General features: G+C 44.2%; 2 protein-coding genes across 2 annotated transcripts in view; one reads left to right on the forward strand and one right to left on the reverse strand.

Moving 5' to 3' along the window:
- LOC308677960 (integrin alpha-D-like) overlaps positions 1-21288 on the forward strand; it is a 57845-nt gene extending 36557 nt beyond the window's left edge. Inside the window, exons 17-30 of the mRNA XM_081344688.1 lie at positions 419-579; positions 1931-2062; positions 4880-4953; positions 6654-6795; positions 6903-7016; positions 7825-7904; positions 8603-8686; positions 8921-8999; positions 10894-11001; positions 13300-13383; positions 13547-13660; positions 16744-16836; positions 17405-17515; positions 21150-21288. Coding sequence (XP_081200814.1) covers positions 419-579; positions 1931-2062; positions 4880-4953; positions 6654-6795; positions 6903-7016; positions 7825-7904; positions 8603-8686; positions 8921-8999; positions 10894-11001; positions 13300-13383; positions 13547-13660; positions 16744-16836; positions 17405-17515; positions 21150-21266 — 1493 coding nt within the window. The 3' untranslated portion in view covers positions 21267-21288. The remainder of the gene's footprint in view (positions 1-418; positions 580-1930; positions 2063-4879; positions 4954-6653; positions 6796-6902; positions 7017-7824; positions 7905-8602; positions 8687-8920; positions 9000-10893; positions 11002-13299; positions 13384-13546; positions 13661-16743; positions 16837-17404; positions 17516-21149) is intronic.
- Positions 21289-21354: 66 nt separating this feature from the next.
- Positions 21355-25990, reverse strand: LOC308677961 (cytochrome c oxidase subunit 6A, mitochondrial-like). Its single transcript, XM_081344689.1, has 3 exons — positions 25637-25990; positions 24412-24554; positions 21355-23193 (listed from the first exon to the last, which is right to left on the reverse strand). Exons 1-3 carry the CDS (start codon positions 25722-25724, stop codon positions 23098-23100), a joined length of 327 nt encoding a protein of 108 aa, XP_081200815.1. The 5' UTR covers positions 25725-25990; the 3' UTR covers positions 21355-23097.
- Positions 25991-26395: the final 405 nt, after the last annotated feature.

Raw genomic sequence — 26395 nt, forward strand, 5'->3', positions numbered from 1 at the left:
TCCAGACATCTGACCAGCACCTCATAAATTCAGAGGGTTTCACTGTACCAGATTATTGTTCACTGGTTGTTGTTTTTTTGCAGTGTTCTTCCATAAATTAAATTATTGTGGAAAATTCACCAAGGTAATCATTGCAGTACAATCCATCATTAAATCTAGCATCCCTAAAGACAATGTCCTCAGAGAAATCCAAGACAATGGTAGGGACTTCCTAGCTGCAATTCACCAAAATTTTGTGCTCTAGGCCAGAGGTCCCCAACATCGGCCATTTTATGACTTGTGGACTTCAATTCCCAGAATTCCTCAGCCGGCATGGTAGGGGACCCCTGCTCCAGGCCTTTTGTAAGGGAAGTTGTAGTATACACCATGGATGATCTTGGAATCTAAGGGTTCTGAATTTGATTGTAATCTCCTTCAGGCAACGACATTGTGAGCACCATTCGGTATACTTTGACCTTGGATCCTGGTCGACAGAAAGTACGAGCCATTTTTCACCAGGGCGCGGGCTTGTCTACCATCACAGAAGAGATGAAGATAGGTGTGAGGCCAGGATCCAGGCAGTACCGTATAAAATTGCCGGTGAGAGAAGAGGTTTTGGAGGGGGTGGGATGGGCAGGATTCACATCAGAAAGAGTTTTTTTAAAAAAAATATCTGATCGTTAACATGAAACATAAGTTGCTGCCATGAAATCAAGCAGATATATACAGTATATGTATATATGTATATATGTATATATGTATATATGTATATATGTATATATGTATATATGTATATATGTATATATGTATATATGTATATATGTATATATGTATATATGTATATATGTATATATGTATATATGTATATATTTTGGATTGCTAACGAAGAATTAAAGGGAGACTGATATGGCCATTTCAAACTCATTTGTTCTCATCAGTCAGCCATACCCTTCTGAGATTTGATTTGGATTCTTAGCAATCCAAAAAATTTACACAAATATGAGCTGTCACTGTTGTGACTACAGCCTGCGGATGACCTTGGGTTAGGCTGAAACAGGCAATAAGATTTGTCCCATGTTTGTTAAGTATTTAGAATGCACTTACTTAGGTTCCCAAACACGGGACAAATCTTATTTCCTGTTTTAGCCTAACCCAAGGCCATTGACAGGCAGTAGCCACAGCAGTGGCAGCTCATATTTGTGTAAATTTTTTTGGCTTGCTAACAAAGAATAAAGGGAGACAGATATGATGTTCGAAATGATCATATCTGTCTCCCTTTATTCTTTCTTAGCAAGCCAAAAAAAATTTACACACACACACATGATTAGGGATAGGGATAGGGTTAGGATTAGGGTTAGGATTTTTTAAAACAACATTTTTAATATTTAGCAAACAGCACGTTGTCTGGGTTCATGTATTTAAAAAACAATGAATAATAATTAATTTCTGTATTATCAATAGTCTTCTTCTTACTAGTATATAGTCAGTGTTACATAGTACATATCACGTTCCTTTCTCTCTAACTTGTTTCTCTAGCCATTGATAAAAATTATCCCATGTGCTAAAGCAGAGATCCCCTACCTTGGCAATTTTAATACTTGCGGACTTCAACTCCGAGAATTCCTCAGCCAGTCCACAAGTCTTGAAGTTGCCAAGGTTGGAGACCCCTGTTCTAAAGTATGCTGAGTCTTGTTCATCTTTAAAGTCAAGCTGTCCATTTCTGCCCAATCTAAAATTTTCTTAATTAGTTCTTCTTCCGTTGGTAGCTTTTCATTTTTCCAATATTGGGCAAATACAATTCTTGCTGCCGTTAGTACATGTAAAATTAAATACCGGTATATGCAATCTTTCTCATAGTTTGCTCCTATTATTCCTAACAGAAAAAATTCTGGCTTAAAAATCAAGCAGGTTTTTTTTTGTTGTTGTTTTCCCCGTTTCCTCCTGAGGAAAGACTTGCATTGAAGACAGCCTCACACCCATAAACCTCCAGCTGTATTATACCCTGGTAGGAGACCCCATCCCACGTGCCAACAATCTGCGGGCCGTCCTGCAGGAAGGGGAATCCAATCGGTTTTTGGCATCGGTAAGTCCACTTTGTTTGGCTGAACCAATTCATGCTGAAAAGGTTTGGAAATGAAGCTTAATACAGTGGAACCTCGGTAATGAGCTGCTTTGAAACTCATTGAATTCGGTACTCAATGCATTTTGAGGCAAACATTTTGTCCCAGTACTCATTATTTGTTTGGTACTCAACGCACAAGCTAGATACTGTCAGTGTTGGCTGTCTTATGGCTCACTACATTATAAAATGTTTTTGGTACTCATTGTGCCTCCCAGAACTGTATAACGATCTAGTGAGTATAAAGAATGGCCTTGGAGGACAGAGGAAAGATTTTCTATTAAGGCAGCGGTATCTCATCATCAAGGGACACGGTGGCTCAGTGTGTTAGGACGCTGAGCTTGTCGATCAGAAGGTCGGCAGTTTGGCGGGTCGAATCCCGAGTGCCGTGTAACAGAGTGAGCGCCTGTTACTCCTCCCAGCTTCTGCCAACCTAGCAGTTCGAAAGCACCTAAAAATGCAAGTAGAAAAATAGGGACCACTACGGTGGGAAGGTAACAGCGTTCCATGCGCCTCTGGCGTCTAGTCATGCCGGCCACATGACCACGGAGACATCCTCGGACAAGCGCTGGCTCCTCGGCTTTGAAACGGAGATGAGCACCGGTCCCTAGAGTCAGAAACAACTAGCACGCATGTGCGGGGGAACCTTTACCTTTACCTTTATCTCATCATCTTCTGCTGAGAAGGATGGCAGCATAAATTTGATAAATCGATAAAATAAGTGATCAGATAAACGAGGCGTGAGCTCAGACTATAAAAATGTTTTACAAAAACACTGAGACAGCCCCCCCCAACCGCGCTAGTTCTCATGAAGGTAAAATAGGGAGGAGGGGAAGTTCATTCAAAGGTGCAAGACTTTGTTGCCACAGCTATTGGGTCTGTTCAGTGTCTGTTTCTTAGTCTGCTCCAGCTTATAAAGCTGACAACGGGGAACAGGATTCTGACAAGTCCTTCTACTTGCTTCTGCAAATTCTTTCCATCAAAAATGGTCTTGCCGGAAGTTCTACCTCAGAAACACCAAGTTTGTTTGTTTGTCATGTGAAAGGGCTCTCTGGTCATAAAAGCTCAGCTAGTCAAATTGACTGAGTTTAGTTTAACATTGATTGATATTTATTTTTTTCATCGTATTTGTATAGCTGCCCCTCTCAGAAAAATGTGACTCTGGACAGCAAAGAATAAAAAATAATAATAAATCAATTATATAAAAACAAGGAACAATTGAAAATATTAACGTTATACTTAAAAGGCAAGGAGAGAGCAACAGATGGAAACAATAGGGTCATGCCAACAATTCACCCTTCCCTTGGGGTTCACACGTTTAATGACATTGAGATGTTTTGAAGGACTTTGTGAAAGTTAGGCCCAGCCTCATCTAAGGGACTTGGATGATATCCCTTATAAGGCAGGTGCCATAGCAGAAAAGGCCCATCTTCAGGGTCATGCCAGATAGTAGCAATTTAGCAGACTCATAGTAGTATTAGGACCCATAGAACATCTCTTCTGTAATATACTGGGCCTTTTACTTGAACTGTTTTCAGTGTCTTTGAATGCTGCTTGTTGTTGTTAGCTGCAAAGTCGTGTCCGACCCATTGCGACCCTATGGACAACATTCCTCCAGGCCTTCCTGTCCTCTACCATCTTCTGGAGTCCATTTAAGCTCACGCCTACTGCTTCAGTGACTCCATTCAGCCACCTCATTCTCTGTCGTCCCCTTCTTCTATTGCCCTCAACCTTTCCCAGCATTAGGCTCTTCTCCAGTGAGTCCTTCCTTCTCATTAGGTGGCCAAAGTATTTGAGTTTCAACTTCAGGATCTGGCCTTCTAAAGAGCAGTCAGGGTTTATCTCCTCTAGGACTGACCAGTTTGATCGCCTTGCAGTCCAAGGGACTCGCAGGAGTCTTCTCCAGCACCATAGTTCAAAGGCCTCAATTCTTTGGCACTCAGCCTTTTTTATGGTCCAACTTTTACTGCCATACATTGCAGAATGCTGCTTGAGATTGCTTAATTAGGGTGTCTGTGTAACGGTCGCTGACTGCCCAGACATGCAGTCTCCAGGACGATCATTGGTTGGCTCTGGGGCTGGAATAGGTTCCTTTAAACCTATTGGCCACCACCTAGTGGCCAACTGTATAAGTAGCTGCATAGAAGCCTCTGTTCTCAGTTCTGTTCCTTTTACTACAATAAAGCAATGTTCCTGTTTGAACCCTCTCGTCTCACCTCCTTCTTCCCAAGAATCCACTGCACAACATCTTCTACTGGAGGAAGGACCGTAACATTCCTCATCTGCTGGATCTGATGGAACTGGCAGATGTAATCAGGAAGAGGAGATCCCTCAAATAACCTTGATGCAAGTCCATCATGGAATCCAATTGGCTGACAGGTGTGACCCAGTGGGTTCTGTTCCTGATGGATTTTGTCCCAAGATTTTCAGAATCAAATCGAGAATCAATGCTCTGCTTAAGCCAAGCTTCCACAGGTGGTGATATAAACATGATGATAAATAAATGCGGTATCAACTTCTACAAAGAAAGGCTTGGAATTGAAAGGCACGTTGTATAAATTCAACCTCTATTACAGGGCTTCCCAACTTGGGCAACTTTAAGACCTGTGGACTTCAACTCCCAGAATTCCACAGCCAGCATGGCTGGCTGTGGAATTCTGGGAGTTGAAGTCCACAGGTCTTAAAGTTGCCAAGGTTGGGAAACCACGCTTTCTAGTATTTTATCCCTCGTCTCACCTGTTCATGGAGGATGATATTTTCTCTCCCCTTATGTCCTCATAGCTGCCCTTTGAGAAGAACTGCGGCAGTGATGGAATCTGTAAAGACCAGTTAAAAACATCCTTCAATTTCTCAGGGTAAGAGTATGCCTTTCATCTTTATAGCAACTGCAGAGTTCGACAGCGTTCATTCACGCTTGCTAAAAACTGATCTCAGTCAATGAACTCAGTCTTGATTGTTAAACAGTTACATTTAGGTGTTCAATATTTATACAATTACTGGTAGCTTTAGACCTGCGACCGCAATAGAGCCTGGAATTTCTGTCGGAAGTCATGGCGGTTATAAGTTGAGACATCTGCATGATTAGGCCCAATTTTGCAACTGTTTTTGCCACAGTCGTTAAGCAAACGTGGCAGTTGTTAAGCAAAATGTGGCAGTCATTAAATGAACACTGCAGTTGTTAAGTGAATCCATGTATTCCTATGGGCATTCCTCACCTGAACCACAAAACGGGCGGCAAATAAATTTGATAAAAAAAATTAAAACGAGCATTTTTTCCTGGAAACCTGCCCAAAAGACTGGGAACTGGGAAAAATTGTCAAAATCGTGGTCACGTCATCACAGAACTGGCCATAAAGTTGAGCCAATTACCAAGTATCCAAAATGCAATCATGTGACCGAGGAGTGTGGGCAACCGTTGGAACTCTGGAACCAGTACCATTATAATTTTGAATGGTTGCTAGGACATTAAACAAGGATTGCTTGTATAAGGCCAAACTCTTATTGCCTTACCAGAATACTATATTTGGAAATTGGTGTTGTCCTATCTCAGTCTTTCTCAACCTCAGCAACTTTAAGCTATTTGAACTTCAACTCCCAGAATTTACTATCATTATCATTATCATGTACACAAAAATGTGAAATTCCAGCTGCCAGTTCTTTGGCCTTCATATGCATCAAGTTCTTCCCAGAACGTAGCATGTTGTAACGTATTTGTGTAGTATATAGGCGGATTCAAGCAATGTGGCCTTTTATAATTGACATATGAAAATTTTATCAAGGATCAGATTTTTTTAAATGCCTTCTAAGATTTTTGGTATGGCACTCAATGTGCCAATAACCACTGGAAACACCCCGGCCAGTTTATGCCATAATCTTCCAATTTCAGTGTTCAAATCTTGATGCTTTGTGATCTTCTCCAGTTCTTTGTCTGCTATTCTATGGTCTCCTAGTATTACCATCTCAGTTATCCACACTTTCTTCTTTTCAGCCAGTTACTCTCATTTTATCCTGCTTTTTTATAAATAACTCAAGATGGTGAACGTACCTACTGGTCCTATTTTCCCTACAACAACAACAATCCTGTTAGGTGGGTTGTGTTGAGAGAGACTGGCTTATATGCCTAAGGAAGACCTACTGTCTTCTGGTTTTTAGCCCAGTACTTTAACCACTACTCCAACTGGTAGTTATCCAGCCACCAATCCCTGATCCAGTCTCAAGCTGCAAGATCAGTGCTCTTATCCTTTGACACCGCAGTCATGACAGGTCCTTTTTAGATGCGTTAGACAACTCATTGGAACCACCTCTTCATAAAATCTCTCCAAGCTTTATTGGACAAAGTATGAGTAGCCTTCAACGCACACTACCCATGGAAGATCTAAAGCCACTATAAAAAAAACCTGAACATGTAAACCATGTTCACAATACTACTTCTTTAGAAAGCCTCTATATATCTGCGGTAGGTTTCTCCAAGTTAAAGGAGAGGCTTCCAGATGGGACTTTATTTAAGCTTTCATATTTTTAAGATCGACAAGGATTATCTTCGTCTTTCCTTCAGCTTGAATGAATTGGTAGTTGGCCTAACCCCTGAAGTCAATGCTACTGTTTTCATCCGGAATGACGGAGAAGATTCTTACAGCACCAGGTTGACTTTCCTCCACCCGTCTTCACTGTCCTACCGCAGGTTTTTACTAGTGCAGGTGAGTATAAAGAAATCAGAGACACCAGAGTGGAAGAGCTGGGGAATGGTCAAGGACGATACTGTCTATCAACAGTGACATTCATTATCGTGTCCTGTTTTCCTCAGTCCAACAGAAAATATATGGTCATTAAATGCAAATCTGTTCCTGCTGCAGAGGAAGTTCTAGTGAGGAACACCACCTGTGACATCAATCATCCCATCTTCCGGAGCATGGCTGAGGTACTCTCTTCCTGCATGTGGAGAAGGTGACCATCTGTAACACCAGAGTAGTTGACGGCCTCCACCCAAAGACCAAGAATGGTTGACAGTCTCCATCCAAAAGCTGTCTTATGGTGTTGGCAATACTCTTAATACATGGAATCTTTTGCCCAATTGAGGTGGTTGGCCTTATCTATAAAATCAAGAGTTAGTAGCAACTTAGGGTCCCAAAGTTGTTTTTTTCCCAAAAAGTAACTGGACTTTTTTTTTCTTCCTTGAAGACGTTTCGCTTCTCATCCAAGAAGCTTCTTCAGTTCTTCAGAACTGAAAAAGCTTCTTGGATGAGAAGCGAAACATCTTCAAGGAAGAAACAAAGTACTTTGGGGAAAAAAAGAAAGTTTTGGGACAACCATGACCTGGATGATTTAGAATCTCCATGGACATTTAGCAACTCAAGGCACTACAAGTCTCTATAAAAAGAGCCCACAATGGCTATTTTGTGAGAATGTCCATAGCTTGTTCTCAAAAATCACAAAACTGCATTAAGATAGAATGTCTTGCTCCTGATCTAGTTGTGAGTCCAAAGAATTATTTCACAATAAACAATTGTGGACAAAATTTGGCTCTAAAATTACTCTTGCACAAAGGCTTACAGGTCACTGCTCCCACCCCCCAATTTCTTGGGATTGTAGCTCTTTGACGGAGCTGAAAAATGGCTTCCAAGTTTCTCATGGCCAAAGTTTTTGTTTGTTAATGAAATATAAAACTGACACAGTTCTGCTTTAAGCATTCTGGGCCCACTGCTTGTTTTGTGTCTCCTTCTGTCCAGGTGGTCTTCCTCGTCAGCTTTTTTGTTTCCCAAGACGCAGATCTAGGAAGTGTGGTACGGATCAATGCCACGGCTGCCAGGTAAAAGTTCCCACGACTAAAATGCAAACATTCTCCTATGTAAATCAGATTAGCAGTCATGTTGCCTACAGTCATTTTTCCACTAGCAACGTCCAGAGCTTTCTAGACTCATCCCACAAGTGTTGTGCTCCACAAAGTATAATAACATAGCCTCAGAACATACCAAGTTCAGAAGGGGAGCCTTGATAGATAAATTAATCTAGCTCAATATTTTATGTCACACTGCAGTCAAGTGAATATATTTAGAAACTTCATAACCTAGACAGAAAAGTGAATTCCCCACTGTCACTTCCCAGCAACCCAAGATTTAGAACTTGCTGCCTATGATTCAGAAGGTCAACAGCTATCAGTATTAATAGCTCTTGAGACCCCAATTCTCCATCAGCCTATTGATCCTCCTTTTAAAACCATCTAAACTCAACCAATGACAGCAATTTCCCTGGCCGTGACTAATCCCATTGACCTCAATGCATCTGGCTTTAAATAGTACAACATCTGGAAGCATCCTGTTGTGCAAATGCTCTTTAAATAAATACAGCTTCACTGCTAAGAAGTTCTAACTTTTACATCAGATGATCCTGAATGTAATGCGATGGGGGGGAGGGGGAAGAGCACAGCATTTAGTAGTTGCTGTAATTAAGAGAGGTGCATGTGTGCCACGTTTGCTGCTCTGCCCATTTTTCCTTGTGTCCCTCCAGTGAAAATAATGTTGCTGTCACAGAGGACATGGTTCATCAAATGGAGCTGCCTGTCAAGTATGCAATCTATGTTTTCATCAATAGGTAAGTGGCTGCAAGTCTTTGCGGAGAAGATCTCCCATTGCTTGACCAACTCCCAAGAGGTTGCTCTGAAGCGTTAGAAAGATTGTTTACACACCCACCTATGTGACCCTATTTTCCCTGGTGCGCATTGCTGAGGAATGATTGGAACACAACTGTAATCTTAATTAACTCAAAATTCTGGTCAATTGCATAACGTATTTTTTTCCCCACAATCTTTCACCATTTTTTTTCCAGCTTGGATGAGTCAACCAAGTACGTTAATTTTTCTGCCGGGCAGGAAAATGAAACTCGGACTGTGGAACATCGATATGAGGTGAAAAGGATGTGGATCACTTTCTGATCAAGAACTTAGAACAGACAGGGCTTTACTTATCAAGGTGGAGGAAGATTTAAGAATGGAGCACATTTACCTAGTGATGGATGCATTCTTCCTCTGAGAAGCATTTGGAAAGCGAGAAAAATTGTATCTGGAACTAAGGAGAAATCTCCTGACACTAAGCAAAACTAAGCAATGGAATGTTTGCCTCCAGAAGTTAGTTAGTTAGTTTGTTTGTTTATTTATTTATTTATTTATTTATTTATTTATTTATTTATTTATTTATTTATTTATTTATTTATTTATTTATTTATTTATTTTTAAAAATTCCGTTTATATCCCGCCCTTCTCCGAAGACTCAGGGCGGCTTACAAGCTTAGCAGTAGCCTTCATTCTATGTATATGCCTGCTTATTAGGGCTTTCACACACACACACCCCAAGCGGCATTATTACAAAGTCAGCTTAATTGCCCCCAACAATCTGGGTCCTCATTTTACCTACCTCGGAAGGATGGAAGGCTGAGTCAACCTTGAGCCTGGTGGGACTCGAACCTGCACTAATTGCAGGCAGCTGGTGTTACTTAAGGAGGCATTAGCCCACTGCTCCACCAAGGCTCTTTTTTATTGAATTTGTATACCGCCCTATTGCCGTAGGACTGTATACCGCCCTATTCCCGTAGGACTCAGGGTGGTTTACAGGGCAGTTAAAACCATGAAATACAAAAAAATTAAAATCAATTAAAACAATTAAATTAAATACAAGCCCCAAGAGTAAATCTAAAACCCAGTTAAATTAACAACCCCACAGTCTGGACCAAACAGATCAAAGAGCCAAGTTTTCAGGTCCCGGCAAAATGAGCGAAGGTCAGTTGTGGGTGCCCCATCACTGGAGGTTTTTTTAAAGAAGAGATTGGACAGCCATTTGTCCAGAATGGTATAGGGTCTCCTGCTTGAGCAGGGGGTTGGACTAGAAGACCTCCAAGGTCCCTTCCAACTCTGTTATTCTGTAAAAATGTACCTTAGGTACTGTCCGCTACTCCGAAATTGCCAGTCATCAGTTTTCTAGAGAGGTTTCTCCATCATTAAATATTCTCCATCCATCCTTGAGTTAAAAGATTGAGGGCAAGAGAAGAAGGGGACGACAGAGAATGAGGTGGCTGGATGGAGTCACTGAAGCAGTAGGCGTGAGCCTAAATGGACTCCAGAAGATGGTAGAGGACAGGAAGACCTGGAGGAACATTGTCCATGGGGTCGGGATGGGTCGGACATGACTTCGCAACTCACAACAACAATCCTTGAGTTGGTAGAAAAATATATTGGCATGAAATTTAGCATCCCCGTTGATGAGTGGCGTGGTGGTGTAGTGAAGATGCTTGCCTCCCACTCAGAAGGTTGAGAGTTCAATCCTAGGTAGGGGCAGCTCTCTCTCTCCTAGGGCACCAAGAAAAAAATATCCGCTGCAAATTCTGGGTCAATAAATGCTCAGCACCATCCAGGCACCCCGACTCAACCCCGAAATAAGAGAATACAAGGTGGTAAACAGGGTGTTTATTGTTCATTCCTGTCTGGCTTCTATTGCCATCATTCTCGGTTATTCTAATCCTCCAACTTCCCTCAAAATTTAGGGGCAGATTTAATCTCTCTTCAAGATGTCCTTGGCCAATGTCAGAAGATCACTATTCTTACACGGATACAGCTAAGAAGGGCTTAGGCTGGTGTCACTTATTGGCTGGGAATAAGGTGGTATCATGGGAGCATAAGTAAAGAAGCAATTTTAAGTGCACAATTGTCCCTACAAGGGGGGACCCATCCCTAGAAAAACAAAATATTGACTCGTGCTAAGAATATTGGGTGTCTACGCTCACTTATGCGGCATTCTCTTCCAATGTAGCTGAAGAACACGTTTCATCGAAAAGTTCCTGTTTCAGTAACTTTTCGTATTCCTGTGTCACTCAATGGAGCACAGATCTGGAACGCAATCTTGGATGTCCCTAAAGAGGTATATTTCCTGTGGAGCTGTGTTGATGAGAATATAAGTGTTGGGTGTTTAAAGTTTCAAATCTTGCAGAAATGTCTAAGATTTCTGCTTATTTGAAGGATCATTCACAAGAAAGATATATTTCAGTTTGGAGGAGATGGATAGATTATATTCAGAATAAATATGGGACTAAAAAGTTCCATTTAGCTTATGAGTAGATTTTAGAGGGATATTGTTATTGATTTTAGTGTTAGTACTTTGTATGTATCTATGTTAAAGGGGAGTTAAAGCACATTATGAATTTGGTTAATTTTATATTATGGATAATCTTTAGTTAGAATATGATTATTATAACTATAACCCTGTATTTAGCTCTGGGAAGTGGGGGGGAAGGGGGGTGGTTTGGGGTGGGTGGGATTTGGGGATGTATTGTAAAATCTTGTTTTTGTAAAACTCTTTAATAAAAAAAAAGAGAATATAAGTGCTTGTCCTGGATTAATGGAACTAAGATAAATACTGACGTAGCAAAATTGTACAGCAAGAAATCCCTCCACTAATTACCAAATTGCACAATAAAAGGTTGGGTGGGGTTAGGGTTAAACAGAAGAAAAGCATTTCTCAAATATTATTTTGAGGTTTATTTGGCCAAAAGCGTTCAAGTTATTTGAAAAACAAATAATGTTTAATGGGTATAAATTGAGTTAGCAATAGATTTCTTATTGGGTAAGCAAATATTCATCCCTTAATAGTAGATTACTCATTAATATTTCAAACCCATATTTCAAATTCATTTTTGAAATTTGATAAAGTTGGGGGGAAATGTCACTTTGGATTTTTCTCCTCTTCACCCATTCCTTAATTTCTCTCACTTTTTAGGCGCAAAGACAAGCATGTTTAATAAAAAAAGAGTCAGTAATACATATTTGTATATAATTATAGCAACTTAATTTTAAAGAAAAATCGGGTTAATGGCTGAATATGTTTTGGGCCCAAGTTTCAGAGTCAAGTTTAATTATTATTTTGTAAGGTATATAGAAAAGGGATGTGGTGGCTCAGTGGGTTAGGATGCTGAGCTTGTCGATCGGAAGGTCGGCAGTTTGGCGGGTTGAATCCCGAGTGCCACATAACAGAGTGAGCGCCTGTTACTCGTCCCAGCTTCTGCCAACCTAGCAGTTCGAAAGCACGTAAAAATGCAAGTAGAAAAATAGGGACCACTACGGTGGGAAGGTAACAGTGTTCTGTGTGCCTTTGGCGTCTACTCATGCCGGTCACATGACCACGGAGACGTCCTCGGACAAGCGCTGGCTCTTCGGCTTTGAAACGGAGATGAGCACCGGCCCCTAGAGTCGGAAACGACTGGCACGCATGTGCGGGGGAACCTTTACCTTTACCTTTAAGGTATATAGATCTCATTAAAATACCTCATTTAGTATCAAGAGAAACTAATTGGCACATACAACCATCTTTTTCTGGAACATAGAAATTCAGAATTCTTGTCCATGTCAACATTTAGTCAGGGACTAAGATGGAAACACAATTCAAGAGGGATAACCAGGCCAGTGACCATAAGCAATAAACAGAACTTTCTTGCTTAGAGGAAGTGTCTTTGAGTACAAGCTGAGAAGAAACAACATCACCCAATCAATCCTTGCCAGTTCCCCAGGAATATTCTAGATGGCCATTGCCAAAAATAAATTGACAAATAAGCTGGTTGATTTCTCGGATCCAAGAAGATAAATGTTTTTCAGAAATCTTTGCTCCATGCTCACATAATTGAATAGAGATTGGTGAGAGCTTACCACCACCATCAAAGTAGGATAGATGCTTTCAAGCAACCCATTTTGTTCCCTCCCTTCATTAACTCTCAGTGTACTAAGGAGACTTATGTAAAATACCTATTGGATGTGCCCTAAACCTCAATGCAACATCCCCATTTAGCTTTAAGGCAGGCCTGGGCATTTTCAGGTCATTTACACCCTTTGGCTGTCCCTGTCCGGCCTGCATGAGGTCAAGTGGAAATTAAAAAGTAAATATAAATTAGATGCAGCGAATCAAAACCATAGAACTCACCCCTTTTTAAAACGTGATAAAATTAATACTGAGCAGAATTAAGTTCAGCCGATTGGTTCAGCCCTCCATAACAATTCCAGTTTCTCATGTGGTCCCTTGGGAAAATTACCCCTGCTCTAAAATGTTCAAGGTTGTAAAGATAAACCGTGCAAGATTAAAGCTCTTCCGTGACTTGTTCTTCAAGCTCCGAAATGGGGCCTCTTATAATGCCTCCTGATTTTGCGATTGTTCCTTTCTTTTGTCCATCAGCTCCCCCAGGTCATTTGCGTTCCTGGAACAAACACTCCAGGATCCAAAGAGTTTGTGAAACAACTAAGCAAAAAACCTGTTTTGGTGAGTATATGTGGTGCTATTGCCAGGAAGTCTCCTTTGAAAAAAAGCAGACGGACCCGGGGGATCTGGATAAATGGTGACCTTACGGTCGGCCCCCGTGGTCACAGGAAATCCGTACACATTCCTACAACCAGACTTGACCATGTTCTTCTGTGTCTTGCAGGACTGCTCTGTAGCCACCTGTAAAACAATCACTTGCAATGTTCCATCCTTGGAGCTCCATCAACCTATTGAGTTCAAGATCAAGGGGGACATCAGCTCCGGGTGGCTTTCTGAGGTATGGAGGCATCTGCTGAGGCTTTATTGGGTTAGAAAGCAGGACAGGGAAGTGCCTTTTGTGGTATAATAATACACCATCACGTCTGTAGAAAACCAACTACATTTTAGGGTGTGTTTGCATTAAGGGCATATGCATTGACTTCACTACCATATGTATTCCTTAATTCTCTACACAGAGTTGATCAAAGCTACCGCAGTCTGGCCCATGATAGAGAAACACGGGTGTTTCTTGGTTCTCATTCTCATTTTTTCCTTCAGCGTGTTGACTTCATCTTTGCAGCCCATGATACAAAAATACAGATGGGGTTTTTTTTAGGTGTCATCTTCATTTTTCCTCCATTACGTTGACTATTTGTGGTGAGGCAACAAAAGACAAAAACAACTGGCCAGTACATGGAAGTGGTAAAGCCTACCATCAAAGCAATAGGGAAGGATAAATGAAGACACCACAGTACCTTTGCTTCAAGTAGAGTAGCAGTCCTGGGAAGTGGGGAAGTAGGACAAAGCTAGTGGGAAATTGTTTATTTCACAGCTCCAGAAGAAATCCTGAAAAATTATCTTTCCTTTGGAGGAACTGTTGAGCCAAACGTTCTTCAGCTTAGATCAGTGGTCCCCAACCTTTGCAGCTTCGCGGCCTGGAGGGAGATGGAACTGGGCTGTGCAAGTGGTGTCCCAGTGCACCTGTATGTGCAGCTCCACTCACACACAAGAGGAGCCTTTGGGACACTGCTTGTGCGAGTGCGGCTGCGAGCACCGGCGCTTGTGACCCGGTTGCAAATAGGCCACAGCCCGGTAGTGGGCCATACTCCACAGGTTGGGACCCCTGGGATTTAGATTGTGGAGACCAACATCGACCATGGTATCCTACTGCGACGTCTCCAGGGGTTGGGAGTGGGGGGCACTGTTTTACAGTGGTTCTCCTCCTACCTCCTGGGCCGCTCACAGTCGGTGTTGATGGGAGGGCAGAGGTCCGCCCCGAGGACTCTCGTTTGTGGAGTTCCTCAGGGGTCGGTCCTTTCTCCCCTCTTGTTCAACATCTATATGAAGCCGCTGGGTGAGCTCATTCGTGGTTTCGGGGTGGGGTATCATCAGTATGCCCAGCTTTTTCTTTCCACGCCAAACCAAGCCATTGATGCCCTCGACGTGATGTCCTGTTGCCTGGAGGCGGTCCGGATTTGGATGGGGAGAAACAGGCTTCGTCTCAATCCTGCCAAGACTGAGTGGCTGTGCATACCGGCATCTCAGACTATTTATTTTATTTTATTTTATTTTAATCCCATTTATATCCCGCCCTTCTCCGAAGACTCAGGGCGGCTTACAATCTAAGCACAAATCAAATGTGCTTAGCAATAGCCTTCATTCTATGTATATGCCTGCTTATTAGGGCTTTCCCCCTCCCCCCCAAGCGGCATTATTACAAAGTCAGCTTATTGCCCCCAACAATCTGGGTCCTCATTTTACCTACCTCGGAAGGATGGAAGGCTGAGTCAACCAATCTTTTCCATCGTTAACTATGGGGGGGTGAGGTGTTACCCCCTGTTCATAGGGCCCGCAACTTGGGCGTCCTCCTGGATTCACAGCTCAGTTTGGAAGATCATATAGGAGCCGTGGCCAGGGGGGCTTTTGCCCAGGTTCGCCTGGTGCGCCAGTTACGGCCCTATCTGGACCGAGATGCTCTACGCACAGTCACCCATGCTCTTGTGACCTCCTGGCTAGACTACTGCAATGCTCTCTACATGGGGCTGCCCCTGAGGACCACTTGGAGGCTTCAGCTGGTGCAGAATGCAGCCGCGCGAGTTGTGATGGGAGTTTCCCAATACTCCCATGTAACACCTCTTCTTCGCGAGCTGCATTGGCTTCTAGTTGCCCTCTGGGTGAGATTCAAGGTGCTGGTGATGACCTATAAAGCCCTAAATGGCATGGGCCCGGATTATCTGAGGGAGCACCTGCTGCCAGCGTCAATTTCCCATCGTCCTGTGTGCTCCCACAGGGAGGGCTCCTCAGGGTACCGCCGGTCAAGGATTACCAACGGGCGATCCCTAGGGGGAGGGCATTCTCTGTGGGTGCGCCTGCCCTATGGAATCAACTGCCAACGGAACTCCGGACTGCCCCCAACCTTCGTTCATTTCGCTGGGACCTAAAAACCTGGCTCTTTGAGCTATCTGGTCTGGACTGAGGGGTTTTAATGTTTTTAAATTGTGATTTTAATTTTTTGGGGCTAGACTTAATTTAATTTTATTTTTATTTTATATTGTATTGTTTTTAAATTTTGCCTTGTAAACCCCCCTGAGTCCTTCGGGAGTAGCGCGGTATATAAACCGATTTAATAAATAATAAATAAATAATAACAGAAATGCCAAAGCATCAAAGGACATAGGAACACAATACTGATTTCAGAGCAAAATTCCCTGTATATGGAATAGCTCTGTAATGTATAATGGTGAAAACTGTCCCACAGAATTATTATCACCATCAAGAAATGATAAGTCCTAGGATTTTTTTCCCCATGTATATTTTGGTAGCTGGATGGGATTTGGCCAATGAAGATAGGCCAAGGGCCACTGGCATGTCTGTGTCTACAAATAACATTTCCATTAACGCCAGTTCAGTTTAGCCCTCAACTTACAGCAGTTCACTTAGAGACTATTCAGAGTTACAACAGCGCTGAAAAAAAGTGAGTTGTGACCGTTTTTCATACCTATGACCTTTGCAGTATCCCCATGGTCATGCGATCAAAATTCAGACAGTTGGCAACTGACTCATATTTGTGATGGTTGCCGTGTCCCGGGGTTACGTGGTCAGCTTTTGCGGCGTTCTGAGTGGCAACGTCAGTGGGGGAAGCCAGATTCACTTAGCGACTGTTTTGCAGACTTAACAACTGCAGGGATTCACTTAACAACTGAAAGGTCGTGAAACGGGGCAAAACTTACTGAACAAGTGTCTTCCTTAGCAGCAGAAATGTTGGGCTCAATTGAGGTTGTGAGTCAAGGTCAACCTGTAATTCTTCATCCTTCCCTCTCTGGTTCAGCCTTTCAAGCAACCAGCTTCCCCACCTTTGACGGTCTTTATGTCTTCTTCCAGACCAAGCAGAAGAAGCTGACTTTAATGAGTTCTGCCCAAGTTTCCTATGACAAGAGCAAATACAAGCAGAAAGAGGGATTCGTGCAGGACCAGGTAATGACTCCTCTCCTCCGAGGTATCAGTCAAGGGTGAAAATTTGGCAGCTACATGCCTCTCTTTTGTCTTTTTGTCGTTAGAGTAAGGTGGGGAGGTATTGCTTTCGAATGGGTTAGTTAGAGAAATGGAATCTCTCCAGTTCTACGGAGGTTTGCTGAGAACCAGCAGTCTGGAAAACTTTCAAGGGCATTCTAGCAGGTGTGAAGAAGATAGCAGACAGTTCCCATAACAAAAAAGAACTTGTTTACATGAACTACTGGGACATCTGGGGTGGGGGTGGGGGGGGTTGGCTGGGAAAGTCATTGTTTTATGCTATGGTATGATGCCTTGGGATTTTAGAGTTAGTTTTCCTTCGCCTTTACCAGGCCATGCATTCAAATAAACAGTAAGCTTTTCAGAAATGAAAATAATCCTGGACTATTATTTGGATACTGGAGCGGGACGTTGACATAAAGATTGTAATGAGAACTTCTGGATCCACTGGATAAGGACTGTACGGAGGGAGGAAGCTGTGATCAGAGGATTCTAGCTTCCCTTGTATGATCCATCCCTTCCTCTCCTCCAGGGGAAGACCACAGTGGAGTTCTTGGAGGCCTACAACTCTGTGCCCATCATTATTGGCAGCGCCGTGGGTGGTCTTGTACTCCTTGTTCTGATCGTTGCGGCTCTGTATAAGGTAAGTCTTGAAAGAGAAAATGGCTTGCAATGAACATTTTAGTAGTCAGCTTCCATCCTAGTAATGTAGCAGCCTTTCCAGGTGGACAAGATGGGAAACACGAGCAGATGAAATAATTCTATTTCATTGTAAAGGCTACATTAGCAGAATCTTGCCAGTTTGGGCACAAATCTCCCACTGTCTTTTTTTAATAGCCTGAGAAGTTAGGGACACTGATTTCTTCCTTTACACACTATACCAGGGGTCCCCAACCTGTGGGCCATGGCTCACTACTGGACCATGGCTATTGGCCACGAGGCTGCATGAATGGCTGGACAGTGCATGCACGTGTTTGTGTGCATGCCCCCCACTCACGCTAGTGCCGCCGCAAGCAAGCGTCGTGTGGGCGCTAGGGCCACCCCGTGCCTGCCCTTCCCTTTCCCTCCAGGCCACCAACCTAGAAAGATTGGGGGTTTCTGCATTATACAACTTGTTCTGTACCAGCCTGCTACCAGCCCTGCAGAAAAGGCAGGGACAACCCCTTTACAAACGGCAAGAGGCTGGAATAAAGCCTGCCAAATTTATTAACATAAAACAGACACCAACCATGAAACAGGAGCTATGAAACAGGAACTATTCAAGCGGTTGCCTTCAGCAAACCAGCCCTCCCATGCATTCCCCCTTAAATACAGTTCAGGGCGTGGCTTCTCTCTGCCTCCTTCCGAGGAGCCCCATCGCCTTCCTCTGTTTACTCCTGATTGACTGCCCCCTGCGTCAGGCGTCCTTGAACAGGGCCAGCTGTGGGTCATCTTCATCCACGCTGTCAGGCTCACACAGCTGGGTCTGCGTTGTGACCAGATGAGAGGGGCCTGGCTGGGGACTCTCATCAAGCTCTTCAACACCCCCCTCCTCCTCCTCCTCTGAGTCGTCCGACCCAACTGCCGAACCCACAGGCTGACCCTGAATCACAACACAACTGCTGGTTATATCCTCTCTTTTCTGACCGTTCCATCGGCAGCATCTCACCTTTTCTCCCGCTTCCCACGTACTTTTATATTATGGGACAACATGTCAAGTTATTGCTTTTCCCAAACACAAGTGGTTCTGCTAAAGCCAAGGGGCAGAGGTATCTGAAACAGAGGAGAAAAATCTACTAATTAAGTGAAGGATGTCCATTTCTGTCCACCCTTCAGTGTTTCAATAAACCAATTGTCTAGAGCAGACATGTCAAACACAAGGCCCAGGGGGCGGATCCGGCCCGCAAAGTGGTTTCATGTGGCCCGCGAACCCATCCTGGAAACAGTGAGGGAACAGCCCCCGCTGCCTTGGCCCCGGCCCAGACCGGTCGGGGGCCAATGTACAATTTCGTGGTGGCCATCTATGCTGAAATACATTCAGTCTTAGCTCCATGAGGCCGTCTGGAAACAGCGAGGGACCAGCCCCTGCCGCATCAGCACTGCCCCCTGGGTGCACGGTGGGGAGGTATCACCCTTTGTGAGGAATGAAGAAATGCACCATCTCCTGGAAATGGCCAGCACATGGCCCTGCCTACTTCAGGCAGGCTAGGGCCTGGGCAGCATTGCGCTCCTCTTCAGATTCATGCCACCCGGCTCAGCCTCTCGGCACTATGTGGAGAGCGCCCCACTGCCTGCCAAAATCGGGCAGGCTGGGGGCTGGGCAGCATTGCGCAGGTAACATCGACTTTCATGCTGTTCATGGCATCCCCTCCCCAAAAGCCCACCAAGGCGAGGGCCACGTGCTGGCCACTTCCAGGCAATGGTGCATTTCTTCATTCCTCACGAAGGATGACACTTCCCCAGCTGCGTTTCTTGCCTGTTTTTCTCCCTCCCTCATCTCAAATATTTTCCCACCACTCTAGGAAGGAAGGAAGGAAGGAAGGAAGGAAGGAAGGAAGGAAGGAAGGAAGGAAGGAAGGAAGGAAGGAAGGAAGGAAGGAAGGAAGGAGGGAGGGAGGGAGGGAGGGAGGGAGGGAGGGAGGGAGGGAGGGAGAGGGAGGGTCTGAGGGAAGTCCTGCCTTAGTCCTGCCCTGCTGCCCTTTCACCTTCCCCTTGCCCCCTCCTCCTGGCCTATCTTGGGGGGTCTCCCACCCTATTGCTAAGGAAGCTTTGGATACAAAGCCAGGTCTCCTCATATGGAGAGGGAGTGGGCCTCCCTCTTGACTTTGCCCTCGTACCCATCATGAGCAACCTGGCTAAGGAGAGCAAACACAGCAGCAGCAGCCTTGAGGAGGAGGTAAGTGCAGCTGGGCACCCACCTTGGGAAAGTGGGGCTGGGCTTAGTGCTTCGGGTGCTTGAGGGCTGGGCTGGGCATTTGATCTCCGTGCCACCATCCAGCCCCCCCACCACCACCATGGCCTGAGAGGAACAGTGAGGCTCCTCCAGTGGACCATGCCTTGGCACTTGCCCCGGTCCCATCTCCTTCTGCCAGAGACCCTCAGATCTGTCCCACTCCTGCCCAGGCCCCCACAAGCACCCTTGATGCGAACGATGTAGAGCTGGCCATGCCCACCCAGTAGGCCACACCCACTCCAGCCACGCCCACCCAGTAGGCCATGCCCACCCTGGCCACACCCACCCGCCCCCCCCAAGGGCAACTGCAATGCTGATGTGGCCCTCAATGAAATTGAGTTTGACACCCCTGGTCTATAGATATTCTCAATCATTTTAAGTCATAGTTGACCGAAAGATGCTTTTCCAAAAGGCAAGTGGAATTCCCTGGGTTGTGTTTTTTTCTCCTTGAAAAAGTTTCACTTCTCATCCAAGAAGCTTCTTTAGTTCTGATTGAATGGTGCAGAATGGAAAGATTTGTATAAAAGAAATAAATCCTTCCATTCCCCGCCTTTCAGTCAGAACCGAAGTGAAAGTGGATGAGAAGTGAAATGTTTTCAAGGGGAAAAAAACCAAGTGAGTCCAATTGCCTTTTGGAAAAGCGTCTATGGCAGGGGTCGGCAACCTAAAAAAGGAAAAGAGCCACCGGGAACCGGTTCCATCACAAATTAAAAAAACTGGGAGCCGCGTGCGTGTGTCCATGCACGCGGATGCGCAAAAAACGTTTTGCGCATGGGCAAAACGTTTTTTTGCGCATGCGCAGACGCACGCGGTTGCCATTTTTTTTAAAAGTGAGATGGAACTGGTTCCTGGTTGCCCGACGGCGACGGCCCGTCTGCAAAGCTGCCACTTTTGGCAGCTTTGCAGACGGGCCGCGGCAGCTTCCTCAAAGAGCGACACCGCGGCCCGTTCGCGCGGAGGTACGCGCGCACCTCTCCAAAGGTTTGGGGAGGTGCGCGCGCACCTCCGCCCATTCGGGGAGGTGCGCACGCACCTCTCCAAATGGGCGGTGCCACTCTCCATTTGGAGAGGTGCACGCGCACCACTGCCCGTTCGAAGAGGTGCGCGCGCACCACTGCCCGTTCGAAGAGGTGCGCGCGCACCGGGCGGCTGGGAGCCGCAGGAGACGGCTCAAAGAGTCGCATGCGGCTCCGGAGCCGCGGGTTGCCGACCCATGGTCTATGGGAATAAACCAATTGATTTGTGGATTCCTGTAGATCGCATACCTTGTCAGATCGGGCATCTATCTAATTTGTAGCCATTATCACTCAATGCTGAACTGGATTTTCTTTCTTTTTCCTTCCAGCTTGGATTCTTCAAACGGCAGTACAAAGCGATGATAAATGAGACAGATGCAGGAAATAATGAGGGGGCTGGAAGCCCAACGGAGACCATCACACCTTCTGATGCTACCAAAGGATGAATGTCTCTAGAGATTCTCCGTCAACCAGGTCATGGTTGTCCCAAAGGTGCTTTTTCAAAAGGCAACTGGACTTCCTTGGGTTTTGCTTGAAGACGTTTCACTTCTCATCCAAGAAGCTTCCTCAGTTCTGAGTGAATCGGAAATCAGGAAGAAGGTTCTTGGATGAGAAGCAAAACTTCTTCAAGGAAAGTCCAGTTGTCTTTTGAAAAAGTGTCTTTGGAAGTACCAAAGGATAGCCAACTCCCCTGTTCAAGTAGTCCTTGGCTTACAACAGTACATTTAATGACTGTTTGAAGTTACAACAACATTGGAAAAAAGTGACTTATGACCATTTACCACACTTACGACCATTGCAGCTTCCTCCCATAGTCACGCGATCAAAATTCAGACGCTTGGCAACCGACTCGTATTTATGACGATTGCAGTGCCCCAGGGTCATGTGGTCACTTTTTCCCGACCTTCTGACAAGCAAAGTCAATGGGGAAGGCGGACCCACTTAACAACTGTGTTATTGACAACTGCAGTGATTCACTTAACGACTGCGGTCAGAAAGGTCATAAAATGGGGCAAAATTCCCTTAACTGTCTCAATTAGCAACAGAAATTTTGGGCTCAGTTGTGGTCATAGGTCGAGGATACCTGTACGAGAGGAGTATGTCAATGAAAATCCTCAGTAATTCCAGGTGGAGTTGTTTGGAAGTTGAGCGAGGGCAATTGGATTGGTTTTCTTGCTGGTTCAAAATGTTTGCTGTTGTTCTTCAGTCTACACAAGTTGGTTATATGTTCTAAGTTAAAGGACTGAGGAGCTGGAACATTTACTTCCCAACATCTCTCTGCCTACTAACCCAAGGAGCCTATCCAGATTAAAAAAAATGAAACCTCTCTGGAGGACATCTATGGGGTCAAGAGTGAAGAAACTACTTGGACAAGCAGTGAAAGATTTCAGACCAGCCAGAAAAGAAGTGCAGTTGCCATGACTCAAGTTGCAGTATGTAAAAAGAGGTTTAATGGAAGGATAAAGCATGCTAGTAAACACACCTATTTTGATATTTAACATGTACGGCCATGTTAAGTAGCATCAGCCAGCGTCAAGTTCTCAGTGGATGGAGAACCTATGAATGTATGAATGAAATACTGTATTACTGGTCACATTCCTTTGTAAGCACGTGTTTTGTGGGAAAATATGCATTTTGTCGCTCAACAGTTGGATGGGCAGTATATAAATTTCACAAACAAACAAACAATTGTGGATTAGGTTCTGATCCCTTGACTCTGGTGAGGAGCAAAATCAAACATTACGTTAAAGAAAGGAGAAACTGCACGAGTTCATAAGGCATGTGTGACACCACTGCTTTTTTCAATCTGGGAGAGGACAAGGTGTAAAACTTCACTTTGCATCTCTCCTGTTAAGTCACCTGAAGGACAGAAGACTGTCACCTTATCTTCTCTGCCTTTGTGCTCAAAAGAAATAAATAAAAATGGACTTTGCAGTGGTTTGCAAAGAATCGGCACATAGGAACAGAATGAAAATGAAAGTGGCCCGAAGCCTTAGTATTTTCAGTAGCAATCAAGTTTCTGTTTGAAAGGGATCTTGTAGCTTTCCTCAGCAGAATCTGGATAGGTGCCCTTTTGTACTCAAAATCCGACCGTTTTGGTAGCACTATCCATAATAACACGATAACAGGAAGTGCGCTATGTTCATTGAAACGCATTTTATTGACTCCATAGATAGACATCTGTCTGAAAGATGCGTTAAACCCCCATAATTCTTTGTCCTCGCTTAGGAGAGGAAGCTGGTTACAAGAAGAAGAAGAGAAAATGTTAAGAGGGTCTCAGTGGTGGCTGTCCACGTCTTCATAGCCGGTGGGTAGTGCGTTGGTGTGGGGATTGTGAAAGAGGCTATGGTTTCCATCGCCCCATGGATAGGCCTAAAATAAATAAGAGAAAAAAGGGAATGCAGAAAGAAAGCTCTCTGGGGGTGATACATCAGGATGGCTATGGTGGGGAGGTCAGAAAAGTTAAGGTAATAGCCATGACGACATGATGGGGGGGTCCCACCTCTTTTAATGTATGCCATGCATGTGATATTCTAGAATATTCTAGAAGGGGTGGGGCTTCAATGGCAGGCCATGGCCGCCATCTTGATTTTTTAAAAAAAAATAAACCTTCATGAACATTGTACCACAAATCCACCAACTTGTACTTGCCTCTGAGTCTTAGTATATAGGAAGTTATTTCCTCTTATCAACAATTACTTAAATATCAGAACCTTAACCGCAAACCCACCATAAGGTAGCCAGCAATTAAGTACAGGCAGTCCTCGAATTGTAGCCATTCATTCAGTGTCTATTCAAAGTTACATAGCACTGAAAAAAGTGACTTGCGATCAGTTTTCACACTTACGACCGTTGGAGCAACCCCATGATCACGCGATCAAAATTCAGGCGCTTGGCCACTGGCATGTATTTATGACTGTTTTACTGTCCTGGGGTCATGTGACCACCATTTCCAATCTTCCCAGTCATCTCCCAATGAGCAAAATCAGTGGGGGAAACCAGATTCGCTTAAGGACCACACGATTCATTTAAGAACCGCAGTGATTCGCTTAACAACGGTGGCAAAAAATATTGTAAAACGGGGCAAAACTGCTTTGTTTGGCAGTGGGAATTCTGGGCATAATTGTGATTGCAAGTCAAGAACTACCTGTGCATAAAAATTCAGCTCACCCAGAAAAATAAAAAAGCATCCACTTAATACCATAAAAAAATGGGGACTCTTGTGAGTAGAGCTTCAGAAGAGGAAGCTTTAGATCCAAAAGGTTGTCGCCAACCTAATTTTGGGGGACTGGATCATTAAGGAAAAGATCTACTCTTGATTATATTATTAGCTTCAGAAGCAAGAAATCTTTCACAAATCCAGATGAAGGGCCTAACTCAGGGGTGGGGGAACCCTGGCTCTTTTATGACTCGTGGACTTCAACTCCCAGAATTCCTGAGCCAGCCATGCTGAGGGGAAAGGGAGAATTTTCCAAGCTGAGCCATGCTGGCTCAGGAATTCTGGGAGTTGAAGTCCACGAGTCATAAAAGAGCCAAGGTTCCCCACCCCTGGCCTAACTGCTTCGATTCCCTCTCCTGCTACATTTTTACCTTTGTCCGAATCCTCAGGTGGGGATATGGGATGAACTCAGGACGTTCATGGGAGTGTTCTCTCTTTCTCAGCTGCACGTTCAGCCAGCAGATGCCCACTGATGGAAGCGCCACCACAAAGCTCAAAATCTTCCATAACCGAGCTGATACGCAGAAGGGAAAGACGGAATAATCAAGGGTGCAAGCGAGGCAGAGGATGCTAAGTTGCACCTTAAAAATTAGGACCAGGCAGTGGTGGGATTCAAATTCAAATGACCTGTTCTCTGTGTGGATGCTGCTTCTGGAAGTCCAATCTGGGCCTGGGCAACAAAAAATTAGCTACTGGTTCTGCCGAGGTGGTGTGAACTGGCTGAATCCCACCACTGGGACCAGGCTTTCTCTGGCTAACAAGCCTCCTAGTGTAACTTCAAGTCACTAACATTTCTGGTACTGAGGAAACAGGCAAAAGATATTCTCAAGGTCACTTGTCTTGTCCTTTCTTTGTGGGACATCAAAAGCCAAAATGCTTTCTTAGGAGACAAATGCTAAGCCAAGCAATCGATGTTGCATTCCAGCTAATCTTAAAAACACTGAATGATTAAATAATTAAAATGTATTTCACTGGAAAAACTCTCATTGACACCTATCAACCATTAACCATTTTACCTTGCAGGATTACAGCATGTTGGTTAATAGCAATCTTGTTTAAACTTTCTTTCTTTTCCTTTTATTTAGTCATTTATTTTCTTCTTTAAATCTTAAAATAAATTTAAGTGAAATTTTTGCTTAAGTAAAATGCTGGCAGAAGAGAGATGAACCAAGCTTGGGAAGCAGAGGACAATCTGTTATGGACATAGTGGACAGATTCTACGGGAAAATAAAGGCTTTTTCAGCATCAGTATTAAAAGTGTATATTGTTTCTCCTTAAATGAAAAGCACGAATGAAACAGGGATGTTTTCCCCAAGAGGCACACAATTTTTCTCTTACTGTTATTAGCTTTTGTACATCAAGGAATAACACAGTACAAGTAACAAACAAAGGAATCTCGTTTTGACTGCTGGGGTGGGAAATTCAACCTCCAGCCAACTATCAAGGAATCTCTACATATCAGGTTTTCCAATTATATCTCCCCCCCCCCATTCTTCTTCCTTGATTCTGCTATCCCCAGGTATTGCTGGAGTTATTGTCAATTTTGGTAGTAGTAACAGTAGTAGTCTACTAGTAGCAATTATTGAGTTCACTTACCACTAGATCCTTCTTCGTGGCCAGCTGCTTCAGTAGCAAAATTCCTTGTCTGGGCCAGCAGTTGAGTAATTCTCCACCTGGGATTCATTCCTGAAGCCCAGGGCGCCAAAGACTTTGGTCTAGCAGAAGTTGTCTTTAATGGAGACCTTGAGTTCTTCCCTGGGGCTGGTCACTGTCTTTGCTGGGTCAAGGCCTTCCCGTCCAGCTGCCCTTTCACTCACACTTTTCCCTCCTCCTTGGACCTGATGGTTGTGCTCATCTGATCCTCTTTGGCCAATGGAGTTGAGACAGAAACACGATCCAGCTTGGAGCCGCTATCGCAAGGCTGACACCCAACCCCTGACCAAAGAGCCAACTTAGATTGGCATGACACCCGGGAACTAACAATCCTCCCTTCCCTACAGTGGATTTCAGGATCTATTTATAAACGAGGCAGAAAGCAAATGCAGAATGTCCGATTTCCAAAGAGAGCAACAGGGGAGGTATTATTAGAGTAAGCACTTAAAATATTCTAGTAGATTGTGAGCGATGTTTGCGGCCTGTTGCAAGCAGATACTTGCTCATTGGGAGTTTCACAGAGGTAGTCCTCAACTTACAATGGTTCATTCAGTGACCATTCAAAGTTGCAACGGCACCGAACAAAGTGATTTAGGACCGTTTTTCAGAGTTACAACCTTTGCAGCATCACCATGAGGGTGTGATCCAAATTCAGATGCTTGGCAACCAACTCACATTCATGACGGTTATAAGTGTCCCAGG

Source organism: Vipera berus (assembly GCF_964194415.1).
Source record: "Vipera berus genome assembly, chromosome: Z".
NCBI lineage: Eukaryota > Metazoa > Chordata > Lepidosauria > Squamata > Viperidae > Vipera > Vipera berus.